Source organism: Ptychodera flava, chromosome 8 (genome assembly GCF_041260155.1).
Source record: "Ptychodera flava strain L36383 chromosome 8, AS_Pfla_20210202, whole genome shotgun sequence".
NCBI classification, from domain to species: Eukaryota; Metazoa; Hemichordata; class Enteropneusta; family Ptychoderidae; genus Ptychodera; species Ptychodera flava.
The window spans coordinates 37,294,551-37,306,924 of record NC_091935.1 but is presented as its reverse complement, the minus strand read 5'-3'; the positions used below and the strand labels follow the sequence as shown (position 1 = coordinate 37,306,924).

At 35.6% G+C, this 12,374-nt stretch overlaps 1 protein-coding gene across 6 annotated transcripts in view; it reads left to right on the top strand.

Moving 5' to 3' along the window:
* The window catches only part of LOC139139233 (ciliogenesis and planar polarity effector 1-like), a 77,525-nt gene that overhangs the window by 5,691 nt on the left and 59,460 nt on the right, over nt 1–12,374 (top strand). For all 6 annotated transcript variants that reach the window (XM_070708075.1, XM_070708077.1, XM_070708074.1 and 3 more), the window contains one exon: nt 1,555–1,692. In XM_070708075.1, the coding sequence (XP_070564176.1) occupies nt 1,555–1,692 (138 nt within the window). The remainder of the gene's footprint in view (nt 1–1,554; nt 1,693–12,374) is intronic.

The window sequence follows — 12,374 nt, the reverse complement described above, 5'->3', positions numbered from 1 at the left end:
CATTCGAGGTCAAATGTCAAATATGCATTGAATCAAAAGGCAGGCCTACCTTGAAGCAGCAGTATTGTTGTGGGCTAGTCTAGATTGTATTTTTGACTTTAAAAAGTCTATCCTTTCTGTATTTTGGAATAGTATGAACATTACAGTGACCTGTTGAGTTTATGTAAACATTTCATAAACAGCAAAATCAACTAGTGAAAATATTTGACAGATATTTGACTGGAAAAATATGATTTCTAAGGGTGACATAATAACTGGCTTGGCAGGTATCCTCTACATGGGAATATTGTACTGGTACATTTTTCCAAAGTACATGCACCTGCATTCGTGCTATTACCTTGGCAACAATAGTTTCACGGATTGAATGCCTTTCAAATATGTTTTGATATGTTATGTAAGTCATTTGCTTAAAAGTTATAGAAAAAGTGAAATCAAACAATAGAGAATGTTTCGCGGTTTCACATGTACTCTTCTATTAATTAAAGAATAATAGTCATGAATTTTTTCCATTGAATGTGTTCAGACTGGGTAGCCATTTTGAATTTCAGTGATGTGAACAAAGTTCAGTCAATTTTGCCTTGTTGACCATAAATCTTCGTCAGATTGCTGATTTAATGATACTATTGATAATTATTGACAATAGTGTGTCAATCTATCTTTGTTGTAATAATACTATAACCAAATACTGTACTTGGATGGCAACAAAGAAAAACAATGATTACCAGTACTCTATGTAAGCAGCCTAGTTTCTTCTCAGGTGCCTGAACATTCATGAACAGCCATTTCTGCTGGGTCAGACACACTATAAGTACAGTGTTTACAAAATGTGTAGAAACAAGAAATATTTTAATTAGAATGAGACCCAGATTGTATGTTGTGTTTAGTGAAGGCATAGAGATAAAATGATGTGATACAATTTCTTCAAATATTAGAAATAGCAGTGATGTCATTTATTATTACTTTATTTATGGTGGACATAAATTAAAATGTTTACTTACTGGACAAGTGGATTGATTAAATGAGTGCTGATACAACTCAAAATTTATCAAAAGATCAGCAAAACATGGCAAGTGATAACATATTGAGTTTATAAATACATTTACATTTATATAAAAAATTCTTCAGTGCAGTCTCTTTCTATCCCACAGTAGATTGTGACCTTACATGCCATTGACATCAACATTAAATTGTAGAATTGATGTTCAAATTTTTATCATGTATCAAGATTTTGCCTTGATATTTAAATTATATTTGTACCTGATTTTTCACATTACAGTTCAAAAGTCAATTAAAACCTGTACCTTTATTTTGGATGCCAGATACCAACAAACATTTGTCTTCTTGATCAGATCTTTGAAGCATAATCGATGTAATATAATGTTTTTATACCACAAAATGTAGGTTTTTATGAACTTGCTTTCATTGAATTCCAAATCATAGAAGGTCATGCTGGAGTAACATGACGCTAGTCATGGAAATTGCTTGTTGTAGATTTTATCATTTATTTTTTTCCATATGATATAATTTTTTTGTATAATGTGTGTTCATTTTCAGGTCAGTTTTTTGTGGGCCTGCAACACTCTGGTAATCTCTTCCTGTGGAACAGAGACAGGGATTTAGTGAGAACAATAACAGGGTTGCCAGATCTGGCAACTCATGTAGTTGTCAAAGACAAGGATTCCAAAGAGCCAGGTGAGATATTTATTGCGCCTTGAAAGTGAAACACTTAAACATTTGCTCAAAATTTCTTGTAAATGAAAGTTTCAACTATTATCTTGCCAAGTCAACAATAAAGATCAGTTGTCAGCATGCAAAGTGTTGAATTAGAGAAACAAATTATCCAATGTTTTGTGATATTTGAAGTTCAAAGTGGTCTCCATCCCTGTGTTAACTCTATGTGTTAATATATGGGAAAAAAATTCAATTTTGGATTTTGAAAAACAAAGATGGTGAAATTTTTGTTTCTCCAAGAGCTTTAAGATGAGCCCCAATAAGTGGTAGATCAGAAAAAATTTGTAGAAATTTGGGAGTTGTAATATTTGTCCCCACGGTGCGCTCTTCCTTGAGGCAAAATGTACCTCAGCTGCATCCTGGGACAGATTTCGACTCCTGTGTGAACTCATTTTGAAGATGTTCAAGCAAATAAAATTTTCATTGTCTTACTCGTGAAAATAGAAAATTTAAGATTTCCTCACAGTGTTAATATGGGGATAGTGGCCATTTCGAAATTTTAAATATCCATGCATTTTAGGAAATTTGTTTCTTTAAGACTTTTGGTTTCAAGGTGCATACTACCATAATTCTTTCAGGAGAAAATTCCATTCAATTCATAGCTTTTATTTTAGTTATCAAATCGATCAACTCAACTGCAATATCAGGAAAGCCTGTCAGCTTTGCTTGGTTCCTACTCGTTTGCATTTTGGGTTCAGCTGGATAAAAGAGTGCTCACTACAGCACATCATTAAGCCGACAAATCTATGACAGTCCTTTCCCGGTTTCATCAAATTTAGAGCAGCGTCACAACCCATTGCACCTGACTAGTCTGTGCTAAGCATTTACAATATGGTACTAGTAGGCGAATGCCATACAGGTATATAGGTAGGTAGTGTGTTTTCCCATTAACCTAGTGCCAAGAGTGGCACTGTCTGTGAAATTGATTGCCGGGTTAGAGACAAGTAAAGGCTGGACAAATGACTGACAGTAGTATTATCATCCTAGTTACATTGCTATCTGATTACAAGACTGATCAGTTGCAATCAAACATTTCTGAAAACTTTAACTGAGGTAAATACGAAAACTATCAGCCCTATCAGGCGGAAGTGTTTCCCCAGTTTATTCTATGTTTTGATGAGTTGACAATCAGGAAAGGTTTAGATACCCTTTTAAAGGACATTTGCACTTTCTTTCCTCCAATGAGAAATGCCGTCTCCAGATCTTTTAGTTTCTTCAGTTATTCACCACACATTTGTTCCATACTTCTTTCATCTTCCACACGTAGTACTGCAGTAAATGTATGTCTGTATTGCTAATACATGTAAGTACTGTAAAAACCCTATCATTTTGACCAGAAAAGAATATTATGATTTGAAATTGTCAAATTGTTAGAAAATTATAAAGCCAAAAGAATTTTAGTGGTCGAATTATTAGGGACTTCAACTTTTTTGATAGTTATAAGTGATGTGCTTACCATCTTGGATGATTTAAACATAAAGACTTTCCTGAAGTCCCGACTTAGACATTCTGTGCTGTACATTGTATTGTTCTGCGTATTTTATTGAAAAAAACTGTTCAAAACAGTTTGTCATGATTGGTTGGTCAAATTGTTAGAGATTGAGAAAGTCCCAATTTCCATCGGGGGTCAAACTGATAATGGTAAAATAAAATTACATTTTGAGAAAAAAGTAGGATGGTCTAATTAATAGTGAGGTCGCATTGATAGTGTTTCTACGATATGCAAAGTTGAGCATTACCTTTTCATGCTGTTTCTAAAAAATTCCTCTTAACACAAAATAAAACCATTACATTGCTCCTTTCCACAAAAGATGAGTGGATTCAAGCACAATAATATGTAATTGTGTATCTAACTTCTGAAAACAATGTACATGTACATATGGAAAAGATATGTTGATGATACTCAACCGTCAATACCCAACATCTGTCATACGCTTAAAAAAGATTTGTGTGATCTAGTTATTTGCATATGGCAATGTGGTCGTGATTCTTATTTCAAAATCGGCTCCAATACGATATTTGTGTACTTTGGAATAGAAGTGGACGCTACCATACATGTAGCTGTTTTACATATTATACAGAGAGTGCAAAATCATGACCTTCAGTGACAGGTACATGCAATAAAACACAGTGCACTTCAAGGTCCAACATTTCATTCATAACAATATGACAATGTCTTTTGCCTTATTTTAATAAAGTACAGTGCGTCAGTCTTTTGTGAACCATGCTATTTTCAGAACTACTTTATTGATAGATGTTTGACAAATACCCTGCACCAAAAACCACAGCTGCTGTTGTCTAATCTTTATTGCCACCAGACTCAACACATCAAATGGTGTGAGCAGAATGTTTGATGATGTATAAGGCAATAGGTCACCCACAGTTTACTTACTGACATAGAATTAAACTTTCACAGAGTTTCTCGTCTTAAGTATTGTACTACATCATTTTCCTGACTAATGCCATCATTTACCGCCTCTTCTTTTTAAAGAGTTTTCATATGTGATGTGAGCAGTGGATTACAAACTAGGATATTTTCGCTGGGTGATTTTATTATAAAATGATTGTTTGAAGGGATTTAAGTCAAGTAAGGTGCTTACTTTCAGCAACAGCTGCTATTTTTTAAGCTAGAGATGCTGTGATTTGATTTCACTCTGTACAATATAATAATGATAATATTTTGAAGTTGTCAAGCAAAATTTGAAATGAAATTTTGGTCTTAGGTCTTTTGTCAATTGTCATGCCAGAACCATATATACTATGTTCAGACAGGGAAAAATTTGAAACGCTTCTGCAACACTATTTGTGATTTGTAAACACAGGGGATTAATAGATTGAGTCCGCTTGCGTCCACATACACAAAATTAAGCCATTGTTTTGATGTTTAAGACGTCTTAATGCGCCCTCTCGAGTTCAAAAGGTGTGTATGGCCAAGCATTGTTTGTAACAAGATGGCTGAAATGGACGACGTCGTACTGGCTGTAAAGAATGTGAAAGAGGCTCCCCACCTAACTATCCAAAATGTTTTTGTGTCGAGTTTGTGTTTTATTCGTTTCTAAAATGTGTTCCTACATTCTTATCCGATTGTTTGTGTTAATAAAAATGTTCGTTTCGCCTCGCCATAAGCTTTCCCCACACAGACAAAACATTACCGTACACACTAATCCAAACTTCTCTACAAATTTCCGAGGCGAAACAAACATTTTTATTAACACAAACAATCGGATAAGAATGTAGGAACACATTTTTGAAACGAATCAAACACAAACTTAATGACTCAATCGAATATTTTTGTTCCCAATTAATAAATCATAGACAATCTCGATTCTCGGTTTATGGCATTTTTTGTCGACCGATAAAAGTCTTTTCATCTTCAATATTCCATTCTAATTTCACCTACGGTATATAATATCCTAACCTCCTGTGACTTTCCTTCTAAACGTTGATTTGCCTTGTGCACCAAAAGAGATGCTGTATTTTATGCCAAACGATGAAAAAATATGTGAAGAAATAACCATGTATCAGTCAGTACGGCAGGCGAAACCCGGACGGCCATACTGATTGGGGACAGAGCAGAGTAGATCGAAACGCAAACGGGGTGTTATTATAGGAAAGGCGGTGACTTATTTTAAAGCTGAATAAAATGCTGTCTCTGGTTGTGTAAGTCTGTTGATCGAAATATATATTTTGTTCCCAGTTGATTAATCATGGGGGATGGCAGTCTCGATCTCCCCTTTATGGTTCGATATTTACTGACTCGTTCCCTCTCATTTTTGTCAATCGATGAAAGCATTTTCGTCTTCCATATTCAATGTTACTTTGACCGATGTTATATCCTGACCTATAGTGTCATTAGTTTTGACCAACGTACAAAGACGTTGCCCATGCGTCCGGTTGATGAGATATTTTGCAAAACGGTGAAGAAATGGGGGACCGGGAGACATTGATGTCAGTCTTTCCGGACTGTTTACATGTAGCTTAGGGGATATCAAAGGAGATGAATCAGTTGGTTGAATAAAACATAACTTTTCGGACTTATTTTATGTCAATTTTGTCAATGTCGGACTTTTGATTCGATTGAGAAACCAGAATCACCTACAGAGATGTCTGTATTAAACACGGACGCACAATTGGGAATAGTTTGTTGTGCTACTGTAGGTCTCAGTCGTGGTGTCTCTCCCATAAAATTTCGAAGCTATAGGTCTACACTTGTCGTTTCGATTCACAGGTAGCGGTACACCGATGACCAGATATTGTACCGTTATTAAAACTAGTCTAAGCAATTTTACGACACTGCACTATTTGTCATCGTGTCTCCCCGTGAACGTCCTTGAACCTATGGACGTGACCATCGTTTTACTGCGCCCATTAGAGTGTAAACCCCTGCTCGTTCCCAGCAGAATACTTTTTAAAGTTCTGTACATCAGTGTACACTGTGTGTATAAGCCCTAAACCTAGTTTAATTCAATTATGGAAAGGTATTAAAGAATAAAGGGTCGTTACAGTTGCTAAAATTGCGAGAAAAACGGCACTTTTTACTCAAATAGAATAGTCCTATCCACAAGCGCTATCGTTTTAAATCACGTCCAGGGTGTGCTGTTGATTTTCATTCTTTCGTGCAATTTCATTAGTTTGGAGCACATATCCTTTCATTTGACCGCCCTGTGGGACTCTTCTGGATATGTGTTTTGGATGAAAAGAACTCTACAGTGAAAGACATAAACTTCGACGGTGATAGGTATACAATATCGGTTCGATGTACGAAGATATGCAGATTGCAAGTTATTTTAGAAGTTCTCAAAACCAGTAAAAATAATTCTGCGCGCCACTTATTGATAGTTTCTTCTTGTGAACGTCCTTGAATCCGTGACCGCGACCATTGTTTTCGAAGTGTTCGACGGTCGATGATCGGTAGATTAATGAAGATATATGTTACTGAACTATCGTGTGCATGGTTAGGTAATAGACGGTGTAGTCTGTAGAGGCGATACGGCGAAATTCCACGGCCCAAGGGAGCGTACATCACATGGTTTCTTACAACGAACGAGCCGTCGGTTTCCATAGCTACTTCGTGAAATCCGGCCTCACCGATGTCCCGGGCCGATGTCCCTGTCCTGATTCGGAGAACAACTTTCAAGCTGCGTGTTGAGGTTCAGATGTCCGATATTTTCATATTCAAAAGGCTTATTGATTTACAGAGAACGCCCGTCTTGTTCTTAGCTTTAACTTAGCACATGATGGCAATTGAAAATTCAAAGCCAACTAGAAGGTGGGAAAAAATTAGACGACTCGCTCTCACCAGCGGTCGAGGTCGCAATGAAAAAAAAATCGAAGTCTCTGAAATCGGTATCATTGCTCCGCCATGTTTATCATTTGTTGGTTGTACGGCCAGTTTAAAGTCACAGACTTTCTTCACGGTAAAATTCATATAATTTCCATACCGCGAAGTTCCCTGTGCATTTCAATATGTCTATTTGGAAGCAAAAGCGCCACGGACATTCGATCGATGGTGATGAACTTTCTCCAGGTCGTGACATGTCACCAGCTACGAACTTTACCGGTTTTCGATACGAAAGATGCAATATATTATCAGCGTTGTTCACGTTGTGTTTTGAGTTTGATATAGAATATAACAGGAAAACACTAATACGGAAAAATTGACATCAACTACTTGCATTGAGCAGTGACCTGAAACTTCAGACTGGTATATAAATGTCGACAATATAAAACATTGAAATGCCGGACAGAGAGAGAGGGAGAGAGAGAGGTTTACGCTGTCGCGAACTGATTATACTCTTTCGGATATGACTTCGGTGTAGACGATACACAGACATCGAAAATGTACACCTACTTTCCAGAAATATGGTCGTCATAGTCTTCTCTTAAAAATAATTATCTTCAACACCACGTTTCTTATGATCGGTGATGTCATTTTTTATTATTTTTACAAACTTTCAATGCATCAAACGCCATAAGACTATCTCATCTGCCTGTCAAGGAGTTACAGTATATTTCCAAGGGCTGGCACACGATGTCAACTTACGTGTCGTCCGTCGAGTGGCCGGTGGCAGTGTCACAGATTGTTCCGTCTGTAATCGCGGCCACTTTGATTTTGATGTGACACCAACGTGCATTTGAGGTTTTTTTTGTTACCTAATTTGTCGACCTCACAAAATTTCACAGTCCATGCTTTGAAGAAGTCTCAACATCCCATGTCTCGCTTAAATTTCATCCTCGTCGTTCCAAATTAAATTCGACCACTAAATTATTTCGGCAGTTTTAATTTCCGATTAATTCGACGTTTTTCAATTGTGTTTTTTTTTTCTTCCATGTCTACTCACACTGTAGGAATATTTTATTTCGATTTCATGATCAATGAGCGCAGATTTCACAAATTGAGTGATATAGTTTATCCAGCACCCTTAGCTCGGTACACTATCAACATTCCTAACAGCTATCATGGAATAATGTTAACATCGCGATTTGAAAAACAAAATTAAAAAATTAAAATTTTTCATTGCATACAAAACTCACTATGATGACGATACCCATTTTCAAAACACAGTGAAGAAAATCAGTTGTTTTCACAAAAGTCGATATTCTTGTGTGTGTGGACATGAAACTGCTGTAAACTTCCATCACACTTGCAATGCTTCAAGTGATCTCTCCTGTTTTTATTAGTACGTCGTGATGTGGCAATTGTGTTTGGAGTGCAGATGAAAATACATTTAACACAATGCATGTTTTACAGTGAGGGTGACCGCCTCCCTTGATCAACAGTTTTGAAGTGGGAAATACAACAACAACATTTATGATCAGAACCCCTCCCTATTAAAACACAATAAATTGCTGAAATAGGTCAATTTAAGTTTAAACCCTTGATGTCATGTACACTGTAGCTTGTTGAAGAACAAACATTCCAAAAAATTATCTAAATGTTGATTTCACCATAGGCAAATGCATCATTGAAATTTAATAACAGTAGGGTTATGGTTGATGTGAATTTGCGTGCAATAAAGAAACAGAGCTACAAGTACACCTTCCTCCCCCCCCCCCCCACCCACCCTACTGCACTATGTAATGAGTTCCTTTAGTAATGAACATGTTTTAATTATTGATGACCCCTTGTGACATGCATTGTGAGAATTTGACAGTGATAACAACATGTCATGATGCAAAACTTGTCATCTTCCATTTCAAATGTTACACGGATTTAACCACTTTGCAATCTCATACCTATAATTCATCTGTATCATTCTATGTTTCAGGCACTTTTCAAGGTAATTCAAACTGAAAGAATATATAAAATGAGGTCTTGAAATTCCTTTGACCACTTTACACCCAATTTCCATTAGTTTAAGAAAGCTATTTCCAGTATTTCTAGGGAGAACAACAGATACCAGAAGTCTGTTGACCTAAGTGCACATACTCACGTACTACACTCATTTTGAGAAATTCCAAAATACTTTATCCAATTGACTTTAGAGGCAGACAGGGCTGTTGTAAGATTACAAGCCCATCAATACACACACGGCTTAATTGACAGAGATCAGTAAATGCTGACCCTGTAACATGTGTTCATGCTCCTCCTGTGGATGGGACTTTTACAGTGAGGGTTGTTGACCTCAGGTCAATTTAACATGTCAAAGGTCATGGTGATGATAATCTCCTACATATTCGTTTGTATTTTGCTAATTTAGTTCTGGCATGGCAATCACAAAACAGCTTCCATGCAACTTGAAAGGTTTAACTTGAAAGGTACTAACTGTACGAAGTCTTTGCTGTAGATTAACTAGTACCTCCAAGCAATACATGGTTGTTGTACAGACATCTGATTTCAACTGTATCACTCTATTTCAGACACAGTTCTCAGGCATTCCTTAGTCTTTCTACATGAACGATTTACATATGTACTACTGAAAAGGAAAGAACAGAAAATTGCCACATGAGACAATATTACCACCCCATGTTTTGTACATATGAATTCTGAAATACCTCATATTTTAACTGAATTGATTGTAAAGTAAATTCAATGATATATGATTTTCCATATGAATTTTGAAATCAAAAGGTGTATGACAGTAAATTAACAAAACATACAATTAACTTCCTCTTTATGTCATAATTTATGGTATTGTGCTCAACACTGCTTGTCTCAAACAATATCAAAAATATGACTAAATGATTTATGAATGCCCAGTTCACTCTTTCTCTCTATTCACAACCCTATTAATATATTGTAATATGTTAATTTTTGGCAAATAGAAACTTATCACTTAGCCAATATCAAAGAAACTCCATTAAAATACTTTCTCAGTGCTACCGTCGTAAATTCAGAAATACTTCACTTCTGAACAGGTTTTTCATTACCGGTAAATTTATACCAAGTGAGTCAGACTCTGTGAAATTTCACGGTAATAATTCATACCTGAAATGTAATTAAGTTTTCAAGGCAATACTTCATTACATCCGAAAGATAATTGAAAAAAAATAATGTGAGAGAAATAATCTGTGATGGAATAATGCTATAATATGACAGGAGTATAATTTGTAGCCTTGTTATTCTTTGAGTTGTTTTTCTATCATGTGTATAAATTATCTTTGAAATTGTTCTAAGCTAATAATATCTGAGAGAGCCAAATTGCTGTTTGAAACAATATTTCATTGCACGTCAATCTATTATTAGATATACTCTGACTTTTAGCCCTTTCTGCATTGCGCTTTGGATCTATATTTAAATATGCTACTGTGTATTTGAAGTTAAGTGTTTGCTTTTGGATTGTATCTTCATGCAGTTGAGAATAATCACACCTGCTTATGATAATGACATACCTGTATATTCAGTATCCCTGTACAGAACATTAAAGAATTGCTTGGTCATGTGTGTCCCTGACTAAAGGTACACAGCCGAGGAAAATGACCAAATATACCTGTAAGGCATAAAGCCAAAACACACTCTGTACATCTGCCATGTAGATATTTCAGGTGTTGTGTGTACTTTGTGCTGGTAGTCAAGTTGCAGGAATGCCTGATAAACATAGTTACTGTGGTATCATGTCCTCTTCATTGCATTTGCTCAAAACAAATTAAACATGGTTGTCCCTTGTGGCTGTTTCATTCACATCACCTTTGAGAATCCAAGAGTGAAGTAAATCCATAACATTTAGGTCCACGACCTCTGTATGTTTTGCTTGCACCAGTGAGTATCAAAGACACATTTGATAAAGGATGAACATGTATACAAACTATAGTTCAGGACAACTTGACCTTGGTATCAGGGCAGTTGCTTATTGCCATCCCCCCTCCCCAAGCAGTTTTCACTTTAATCCAATAGCATAATTGAACCTTCTACAAAGACCAGAAGCTAGTACAAAGTTAAATATAGAACATTTTGACAGCAAATAATTTTATTTTACTTTGTATACACGTGTATTAAAAGAGGAGCATTTCACATAACATGGTAGCTGTTTGAATATAATTTCTACACCCATCCTCTTTTAAACATCTATGAAAAGTCATCATTATACTGAAAAAGGGATGTTTTATTTTTGCTGGTAATGGTAATCTTTCACCTGGATTTCTAGGAGACCATTCTGCAGCCATTTTAGATTTTGAATACCCCATTGCTAGCAATTTGCCTGCATGTATCCTGTCCCATAAAGTTTAATACATTTTGGGTCATGAAACCAAATCAAAAAAACATATTTGACAGTATGGAGGTCATTCTATCTTTTGAATGATTGAGTAGGATTCACATAATATGAATGTAAAGACATTATAGTGACAGAATGTACCAGTAAGTGTATCTAGAATTTCCAATTTTTCAACTTCTTACAATGTTTATTAATCTATCATGTTTCATGATGAAAAATCAATCAAAAACAAATGTTTGGATCACTTTAAAAACTTTCAGCTCAGAATTTCTTTTTGTTCTTGTTAATTTACAATAGTTATCTATATATACCAAAGAGAGATTATATGGTTTTATAATTAAGACGGCTTCAGTCTAAAATGTATCAGTTGTTCAGTTTCCTTGAAAACAGGGTGATGGACATCAACAATGCTTCTGAAGAATGTTTTTAGACTCATACAACTGTTTTTATGCATATTTTACCATACCCACAAAAGAAAATCATAGGATTGGTTTATTGTGCACTTTATGTAAAATGGCACCTGTAGACACTGCATCAGCAGCTGTCTAAAGTGGTTTGAATATAGAACAAGTCCCAATTTTTCCATGTGATTGTCGTGCAAAATATTTTGGTTAAATTCAATAACTACACCTGAGATAACTTCTGTGACAATGATGCTGAACTTGGAAAATAACACTTGTTATAATAACCTTGGAGAAGTATCAAACTTTTTCGAATACATAGTACATTTACATGTATCATATGTGCAGCACGAGATCTCAGTTTGAGCCCTTCCTTCATACATGGACAAATACTACTAGTACAAATATCCAAAACGGTTTAAATTTTTGAAACTTCTCTTTATACAGTAACATGTGTTTCAAGCTGTGCATTGGAAATGACTGGCACAGCCAAATCTTTGGAATAAAAAAGTTTACAAAGGATGTGTTCGTATTTTCATATGATATCAATACTCATATCACATACATCACATATACAAAATTTTTGTTC